The 9,511-nt window shown below is 41.2% G+C and overlaps 1 protein-coding gene across 3 annotated transcripts in view; it reads right to left on the reverse strand.

The window, feature by feature from the left end:
- The window catches only part of grid1a (glutamate receptor, ionotropic, delta 1a), a 331,925-nt gene extending 327,984 nt beyond the window's left edge, over positions 1-3,941 (reverse strand). For 2 of the 3 annotated variants that reach the window (XM_065288210.2, XM_065288212.2), the window contains exon 1: positions 2,312-3,941. In XM_065288210.2, coding sequence (XP_065144282.2) covers positions 2,312-2,390 — 79 coding nt within the window. In that variant the 5' untranslated portion in view covers positions 2,391-3,941. The remainder of the gene's footprint in view (positions 1-2,311) is intronic. The other variant, XM_065288211.2, reaches the window with a different exon arrangement.
- Between the last annotated feature and the right edge of the window lie 5,570 nt (positions 3,942-9,511).

The following is a 9,511-nucleotide window of genomic DNA, read 5'->3' on the forward strand; positions in this document are numbered from 1 at the left end:
GGAAAGATTGGCACATCATATGCACGCATAATTGGAATTATATCGATATTCATACTGTGTGGTATTTATACACACATTTCATGAGAATGGGCTGGTTATCAACACATAAGCAAATTATCTTCACCATTGTTGTGATTACATCATAGGTCAAAGGACATACGGGTCACATGACAATAAAAACATGGTGGATGCAGTATGTCCAAAATCATACTTTTCCCACACATACTATATCAACATACTTTTTTTATGATAAAGCAGTAGGTACTTCATATAAGTACGTACTGTGATTTCTTGATGTGGGTACCAAGAAATTTTCTTCTTGTGTTTTATTCTTTTATTAATAGTAGACCTAGTACCAGAAGAAGTATGTACTTCGTTTAACATAGTACATACAGTCACACTACAGTTTTGAAAATGACGACATCGCACAGACGTCTTTATTTCCGTGCCGTCTACCGCAGAACGATTCTGGTGGCGCGCGGGCACGCACGCAAGAAAGCAGAGTCACGTGGTTCTGAAATGATTTCTTCCAAACTGCTGAAAGTGCAGAATCCGTCACAAAAGCACGTTTTTACCATCAAGTTACCAGAAATGCTACATCTCATGCATTTCACAGCAACTTCCTTGCTTGTCTGTCAATAGCCAGCGGCAATTTACTAGTAGGCAAACTTTAGCACCATGGAGAGCGCAAGTGTGAGACGCGATCTCATATTCCATACACATCCCTATTTGCCAAGGACATTTATACAGCCTGTGGGAACAAAAATAAGTCTAATGGAAGAGCTTTCGTGTTAGGAGAAGAGGATCCTGTACGTGACAAGGTGCATTCGTTGCCAATTTTAGCTATGCGTTCACAGTGTCTTTGAAAAGTACATGGAATGGACATACATATGCCAGAAAACAATGATTCAAGGTGAATTATTTTAAAATACCGTTTGCATTCAGTTTACAGAATAATCCTAAATATGAATAGGTTACTACAAAGCTTTTGTTATCTCGCCTGACTGAATAAACCTCCTAATGCGCTGTCTCACTAAACGAGTCCGTCACAGTTGGAAATACAGCCCAGTAAATCACAATGCGTCTGAACGCAATCAATGAGGCTGATTTGTACAGGACTATAAACGGTGACCCAGCTATGATATTGGGATCAGGGCGACAGTAATAAAATATGCGGAGGTGACGACGTGAGGTGTCAAAAAATGAGAGAGAAGTAAAAGGGCTTTATTCATTTACATGCGCAGTCAGCCGTCAACAAACTCTCCACCAACACATTCACGACTGGAAGGATCGTTAAGTAGCACAAACAACAGTTGAAAGACCAGAACTGAGACAACTGAGACCAAATCAGTTTGGCAATGTGTGAAGAAATCTTCAGAACTGTAATGCGATAACGTCTTGACGTTTTTTCAACAGTAAATTCTTTGTTTTTGGCTGAATTTATCACAATAGTTTTAATATGCCGACTTGCATGTGACACAAAATCATATCTGTTCAAAACTGAGCTTAAATTGACATTTTAATGTTCAATATGTGAGCGCGTCTGTGTTCAGGTTTGAGGAGAACTGTCAGACGCACCGGATGACTGATAACGTCCACTGCATACAAAAGAGAGATTCCCCTCAAACAGGGAAGCACAGGAGGCACCTGCGTGTTAGACGTTGTTAAACACATTTCTTTGGTCTAAAATACCACATTGTTTAAAATATCATGATGCATTTACGGGTTTTTGTAAGCCTGTTCTGTTCCAATCGTAAGTTGCCAGAAAGGACGGAATGCAGCATAGAGCCACGAGGCTGCCAAGCTCACCAAGACAAACTATTCTGAATAGTGCGGTTGCGCATTGCTTTTATAACCCAACACGAAAACTACACTAGCAGAACATCAAAATGTGCACAAGTTCAATTATAAGACAGACAACGCGGTCACGATAAGACTTGTCGCGCGCTCAGTAGCTCATTGAATAGAATTAACATTTCCGTCACGTTCAACAGAAAGTTCAGGCTTACAGCTGGGGGTGGGTAGGGTAAACCCTGAAAGACAGCTACCTGTATAAATGCGTATCAAATGCTGCGTATCCGAAAATATCTAGGACCGTTTTCGCACCTGAAATCCACCACACGAACTTACCGGACCTGTTTGATGTTTTCTTGTAAGTTATCAAATGCCAAACAAACTACAGAGTTCGCATGACCAAACCTCCCTTCTATATATATATTTAAAAAAAAATGCGCAACTCTCCGATTTTTACTGTATGGGTGCTATTTGTGATTCAGCGCGTCTGTCCGAGACTTTGCTCCGGGCGCCTTACCGATGTGGATAATGGAGTCCGCGCGAGCTAAGCGGCACTGCAGGATCCATAAGGAGAGGCTGATCACGAGCAACTCCATCTCCGGTTCTCGCCCCGGTGTATCATCCACGCGTCCACGGCGGTCCAAAAATACAGTTCCAGAGAGAGTGAGAGAAAATGCGCGTGAATGACCACAGTGATGTAGATCAAGAGGAGATCACGGGTGCGTCGCTTCTATCTTTCTCCGAGATCTATTAAAATTGAAAGTGAGAAAGGATATTCGCGGGGAAAAGAAGCTCTCAAGGGAAGGAAAGCAGAAAAGGAGGGGTAGGGCGGAAAGAGAGAGCGAGGGAGACGACGGGGGTACCACGGTCAGAGGCAAAGCAACGGGTCCGTGCGTTCCAGTTCTCAGTATGGTTTGGATACCGCTAACTGCAGCGCAGAGAGACCCCCCCCCCTTCTCTCTCTCTCTCCACATACACGCGCACTCTCTCAAAGCGCGCAGTCTTTCTCGCTTCGCTCCATCACGTGACTGAAAAATCCAAAGATCCGAACGGTACGGCAAAAGCCACGGAGAAATGAAATTTGCTCGCGCCGGAGAGAGTCGCCGGAACTACAGCGAAGTGACGGCAGCAGGTGTATCACAACCCTGAGCGCGTGAACTTCAGACGACCACCAACAAGCAGAATTCCTTCACTGATACCAACTGAACTATTTTTCCCAATGTGAAAACTGGATATTGTTGGGAAAGAAAAGTTATGCCAGGGACTGTGCAAAATTTCTGAAGTTCCCCAGCCACACAAGCAGCGACTCCACGTGAATCAGAAGAGAAAGCAATCGCGCGCGCTTCGTCTATCGGATATTTTGCACACGTTGGAAATGAATGGAGCATGGAAGCGCAAGGAAAGCAAGTGGGTGATTGCCAGACTGCAACAGTGACTGAATGGTGCTATCAACATCAAAATCATTGATCTGTGTTGTTTTTTACGCGTTTTATCATTGAAACTCCGCACTATCAATATGGACAATAGGTGTGGAGAACGACTTGAATACGAATTCTGAATCTTCATGACAGAAAAACATAGCCTACTGAAGTCACGTTTCTTCTTAATCTTGCATACTTGCCTCTCTGAATGGAGCCTGCGTATACGATGAGAAGTGATAACCTTCACCTTACAATTAAAGGATATTTCTTGAGTTGACACTAACGGAAATATCTCTTAATTGTTTGGTTAAGGCTATCAGGTCGTCAGCTCGAGACGTGGACAGCACCACAGCGCCCCTCTAGTGGTCGTGACAAATCATTACAGCTGCCTGCATGAGAACTTCACTGATGCTTATTACAAAGAGCTTTATTATGCATTTTGTAAATTTGATGTTTTCTTTTTTGACTTTTGTACGAAGTGAACGGATTATACAGTCATTGTCGTGTTTATTTAGGATACAATGTACATTTAATTTTTTTATTTACAATACATTTTAATTAAACAACATGGCTTACTTGGTTAAGATAAGGGTTGTTGAATTGTTAGTAATTAAATGACAGCAAATTGATTTAGATGTGAATAAAAAGGGTAACAAACTTTGATTAAATCACTTTATGTTTGGAAAAATATGTAAATTATCATCATACTGTTGGGGACAGCGGGGCACAACCTAATGCTTTTTGACAAAAATTAGATTAGATTAGATTAATAATTTTTTACATAATCACCACACACATCTCTGCTACAAATGAACACTAAAAGTTTGTTTGTGGGTCCTAATGTTATCGTACAATTACACCGAAAGTGACAGGAGTGCAAACATTACAACTTACCCCATAAGTGGGGTTCATTGTAACAAAAAGAGGGTTTGTTGTAACACCTGCTAGAAAATTTGGTTAAAAGACAAATAATTCAATCAAATTCTGTCTATACACTAAAGGTGGATATTGTTTATATATCTGCCTATAATAGATAGATATCAACACATTCATTCATCAATGATCCTTCATCTAACCATATTTGTATTATGCATCAATTCATATAAATAGATTTTTTTGAAAGGGCTTCACAATTAAGACAAAAATCACAATGAGTTATTTCCTCTGATTTTGTATTAACAGTTATTTTGATGAATAGTATTTACATGCTTTTCGTTTTATTTTTATTGTATACTGGAGGCTTAGTTGTAACACTGTGTGACAACTAACCCCGCTGTGTTAAAATTGTTGGTATGTTTTAGGTAACAAGACGGTGATTAAAATAATATAAGGTTGGATTTGGTGTCGTACACACCCAACTCCCAATCGTAAAAAACATTAGATGAAGAAATGTACTTTGATGCCTCCAAAACACTCTTTGTTCAATATCTTAACCCAAACACATCAAAACTTTTCACAAATTCACAGGAGATCTTTTGACAGTAAGAGAAAAAGACCAAAAGCAATCATTGCTCAGCCTTGTATAAATATGTAAAGTAGCTGCGTTACAATTAACCCTGCGTTAGTTTGTGCCCCGCTCACCCCTACATACGGTACCATAAGCCAGTTACAATACATTTGACAATTAAAATGTATGCATCTGGCAGACACTTTTTCCAAAGCGTTGCTCAAACAATGCTCTACGGACTGATCTACAGGACCCCAGATGAATAACTAAGCATTGAATATTAATCAAATTTCAAATTTTCCTTATCATTTCATGATTAGATGGTGGAATATTTTTGCACCATGCATGCATTTCGCCTCATCTGTCCTGAATCCTGCAAATATGTTAATCCAATTAGTGTCTCTCTTCCTTTTTGTGAAAAACCCCCATGAGCGATTCCTTCTCATTTTGATTCAATCAAATTCCTAATGCTTTTGCAGGTGGGATATCTGCTTGTAATCTGATGTAATGCTAATGAAGAGCTTCCCCAGAGCTCGATGAACTCCATGTCGATGAGTACTGATTCAGAAAGGCCAATACTAATGGTTAATCCAACACTCCATCCTCCTCAAGGCTGTGCATAAAGAACGCCACCCTTATTTTGGGGGGATTAGTGTACTAATCTGTGCTTTAGTTTCTATTAGATACTCTTCGGTTAGATTTGTGGTGTTAACAACACAGAACAGCATGTCAACTTATTAGGACTCATGCCAATAAGGGAGATAAACAATATAGAGAAGAGCAAAGACTAGTCAGCAATGCACAAAATCAGGATTTTCCACGATTTGCACCACCACCTCAAACCAGCGTTCTCCCTCCCGGCTGTATCCGTTTCTTCAGCCTCTCTGATGTTAGTGTGAAACTTCATAGAGGGAGGTTTCCTCTCCATCACGCTGCTCAGAAGTACAGAAGAAACTGATCATGGTTAAAATGATCAAACCTTGACGATCAGAGAGCATCAAAGAGATAAGAGGAGAAGAGGGCATGAACAGCGGATGAAAACAATGCATTTTAAAACAAATAAGGAGTGCGAGTAAGCAAACAAGTTGTGAGGATAAGAAGAAACAGAACTGCTGTTTGACCGCTTGTCAGAGATCTCACGAGCCATGACATATACATAATTAAACACGATCAAAGAAAGCAGACATGTTTAGTGCCCTCCAGCTCCCCTCCAGCTGTAGCCTCATTAGTTAGACTGATATCGTCTGAAAAAGTGGATGAAAATATTACAGTGCATATTATCATTACACACATACACGGAGTTCTCTAATTCACTGTAAATAATGAAACACCATTTCATTTTTAATAAAACTGTCTATCTTCAATACAAACTCTGTGAAGTCCTTTTACTTCTGATAATTATTATGCATAATATGCATAACTCATACTTCATCGCTGTAATACCTGAACTACACCCAGCTCACGTACTAATTTAGAGATAGCCTTTAATAGATGGCCATTATTTGATTTCGCTTAAAGATAAAATGAGAACAAATAGTAAGTGTAGGTCTACTATAATACGCTCTGCATAAAATCAACAGCTCAATGACAAATTCATTAGTGAAAGGGGTAACCAATAGACAAACAACATTAAGACGCTCAGGCTTGCTTGAGATCAGCGAGTCTGTTTAAAGGGAAGCCTGTCAACTCTTGTTAGGATACTAACTCGCACCAGCTCAGTGGTTCATCCATTAACAAGTGAAGCCAGTGGTGTGCGAGAGCAGAGCGGAGATCGTTGTCACTTCAACACCACAGCAGCTGTTTGAGGGATAGAGCACAGTTCCGCCTCTCCATCTCTACTACGGACGATGATGCGAAGTCTTGATTTAGATGAAGAGGGACTGTCACTTTGAGCTCTTGAGGTTTCCAGGAGACACGAAATAAAACCTGGCATCTGAATAGATCAAACATGCACGAACGCCCGTCGCCAGGTACCGAAGCCATTTTTCCAAATTACTTGTCAAGAATTTATTTCAGTAAATAAGCACTGCCCCGGGTATCTCACAGTGAGAAAGCTTCAAACAATCATTAATTATCATCAAGGTAAACTTTTTGGAAAGAACATCAGTTTTTTGCTTCAAAATTAATGTCTCGGCCTAAAACCATTATCTTCAGTATGTCTTCAGTATAGTACACATGACCTGGGGTCTCATTTATAAAACTGCACGTAGGATCCTTACTAAAAGTCTATGTACGCACAAAAGCCAAAAATGGCTTACGCCAAAAAATATTTAGACTTATAAAACAAAGCAACGTTCCCTTTATAAATCACAGATCACCTGCAAGTGTGCGTACATGAATCTTCCTCAGATCACACCCTGCAAGCCCATTCTCCCGTCAAGTTTGTTTTATTATAGATCACAACCTTTGCGTGGGAACTGGCGTACGCATGTTTCCAGCCCCACGAAACACACTGATCCAGATCAGCACCACGGACAGTGCATACGGGACCCAGATCAGCACCACGGACAGTGCAAACTAGACCCAGATCAGCACCATGGACAGTGCAAATGGGAGCCAAATCAGCACCATGGACAGTGCAAACGGGACCAAAAAATCATGTACAGTGCAAATAAAAACCAGATTGGCACCACAGACAGTGCAAACAGGACCCATATCAGCACCACGGACAGTGCAAATGGGACCCAAATCAGCACCATGGACAGTGAAAAAGGGACCAAAAAACCATGTACAGTGCAAATAGGATCCAGATTGGCACCACGGACAGCGCAAACGGGACACAGATCAGCACCACGGACAGTGCAAACGGGACCAAAAAAATCATGTACAGTGCAAATAAGAACCAGATTGGCACCACAGACAGTGCAAACAGGACCCATATCAGCACCACGGACAGTGAAAAAGGGACCAAAAAACCATGTACAGTGCAAATAGGATCCAGATTGGCACCACAGACAGTGCAAACAGGACCCATATCAGCACCACGGACAGTGAAAAAGGGACCAAAAAACCATGTACAGTGCAAATAGGATCCAGATTGGCACCACGGACAGCGCAAGCGGGACACAGATCAGCACCACGGACAGTGCAAACGGGACCAAAAAAATAATGTACAGTGCAAATAAGAACCAGATTGGCACCACAGACAGTGCAAACAGGACCCATATCAGCCCCACGGACAGTGCAAATGGGACCCAAATCAGCACCATGGACAGTGAAAAAGGGACCAAAAAACCATGTACAGTGCAAATAGGATCCAGATTGGCACCACGGACAGCGCAAACGGGACCCATATCAGCACCACAGACAGTGCAAATGGGACCCAAATCAGCACCATGGACAGTGAAAAAGGGACCAAAAACCATGTACAGTGCAAATAGGATCCAGATTAGCACCACGGACAGCGCAAATGGGACACAGATCAGCACCACGGACAGTGCAAACGGGACCAAAAAATCATGTACAGTGCAAATAAGAACCAGATTGGCACCACAGACAGTGCAAACAGGACCCATATCAACACCACAGACAGTGCAAATGGGACCCAAATCAGCACCATGGACAGTGAAAAAGGGACCAAAAAACCATGTACAGTGCAAATAGGATCCAGATTGGCACCACTGACAGCGCAAACGGGACACAGAACAGCACCACGGACAGTGCAAATGGGACCAAAAAAATCATGTATAGTGCAAATAGGACCCAGATCAGAATTATGGACAATGCAAACTGTCCAAGATCAGCACCACGGACAGTGCATACAGGACCCAGATCAGGACCAGGGACAGCGCACCTGCACTTTTATTTATATGACCCAAGTCTTTCTTTTGCGATTTACATTTTTTACTGTACATAAAAATGGCATACATAATGTAAAGAACATTCTGTGAAAATATAACCTTGATAACTTTAATATTGACTGAGTAAGATCATATCAAAGATTTAAATCTTTTAAATTAAAATTAAGGTTAGGAAATGATAAAGATTTTTGAATGTCAGTTACTGTATGTACAAAACAAACAATATCAGCAAAAGTCAAACAGTTTGAGTAAGGTGTCTACTCTTGTTTTCACAATCAGTTTGATTTCATTGGGGAAAAGTGTGGATTTGAGACCATGTTACATACCAAACGCGCCGTCATCCATCCACATCATTTGGAAGAAGCATCGGCCAACTTTGAAATCCTCCTTGTACGAAATGAAATGTGTCCACGGAGTACAGAGACAGCTCACCTGTACTGTCAGAGCCCGTAAGAAAACTTGACAGAGATCAGATTCACGCACAGCCCAGCAGGGGGATGATTGACGCACATCTGTCCTCATTAAATTGAAAACACACCCATTTTCTTTCTTTAACCATATACTCTAGTCTCCACAGACAGGACTGTAGTCATCTGGGTTATTATCATTTATATTCCACCAAACCGACAGTATCCTCCAATCTAGTGAATTAAAATGAACTCCTAAAAGCTCACTAAGGCTTTGGGGGTTTCTTTTAACTAATATCTTGTAAGGAAGCTCTAATGTAAGAGAATAAATATTCATCTCAGTCTGAGAGAAGTTCAGTGCAAAATGGACCGGGGATCTTACAGCAAGAGTTTACGGACAGACTCTACAAGTGATTTTTTTGCGCCATTTTTGCCTTTTTTATATAGACGGTATGACAGGAGAGGACAGGACAGTAAAGGGGTAGACCAAACATGGTCTCTGAAAGTGTGTCTGCACCATATGTCAGAGCACTGCCCACTACACCATTCACTCCAAAATACTCTAGATTTCTGTGATAACATGCATTGTAGTTTTTGAAATAGTACAACTATTTTTCTGTTAAAGCTCTTAATAAGGACATG

The sequence above is a fragment of the Paramisgurnus dabryanus genome, chromosome 17 (genome assembly GCF_030506205.2).
Source record: "Paramisgurnus dabryanus chromosome 17, PD_genome_1.1, whole genome shotgun sequence".
In the NCBI taxonomy this organism is placed as follows: domain Eukaryota; kingdom Metazoa; phylum Chordata; class Actinopteri; order Cypriniformes; family Cobitidae; genus Paramisgurnus; species Paramisgurnus dabryanus.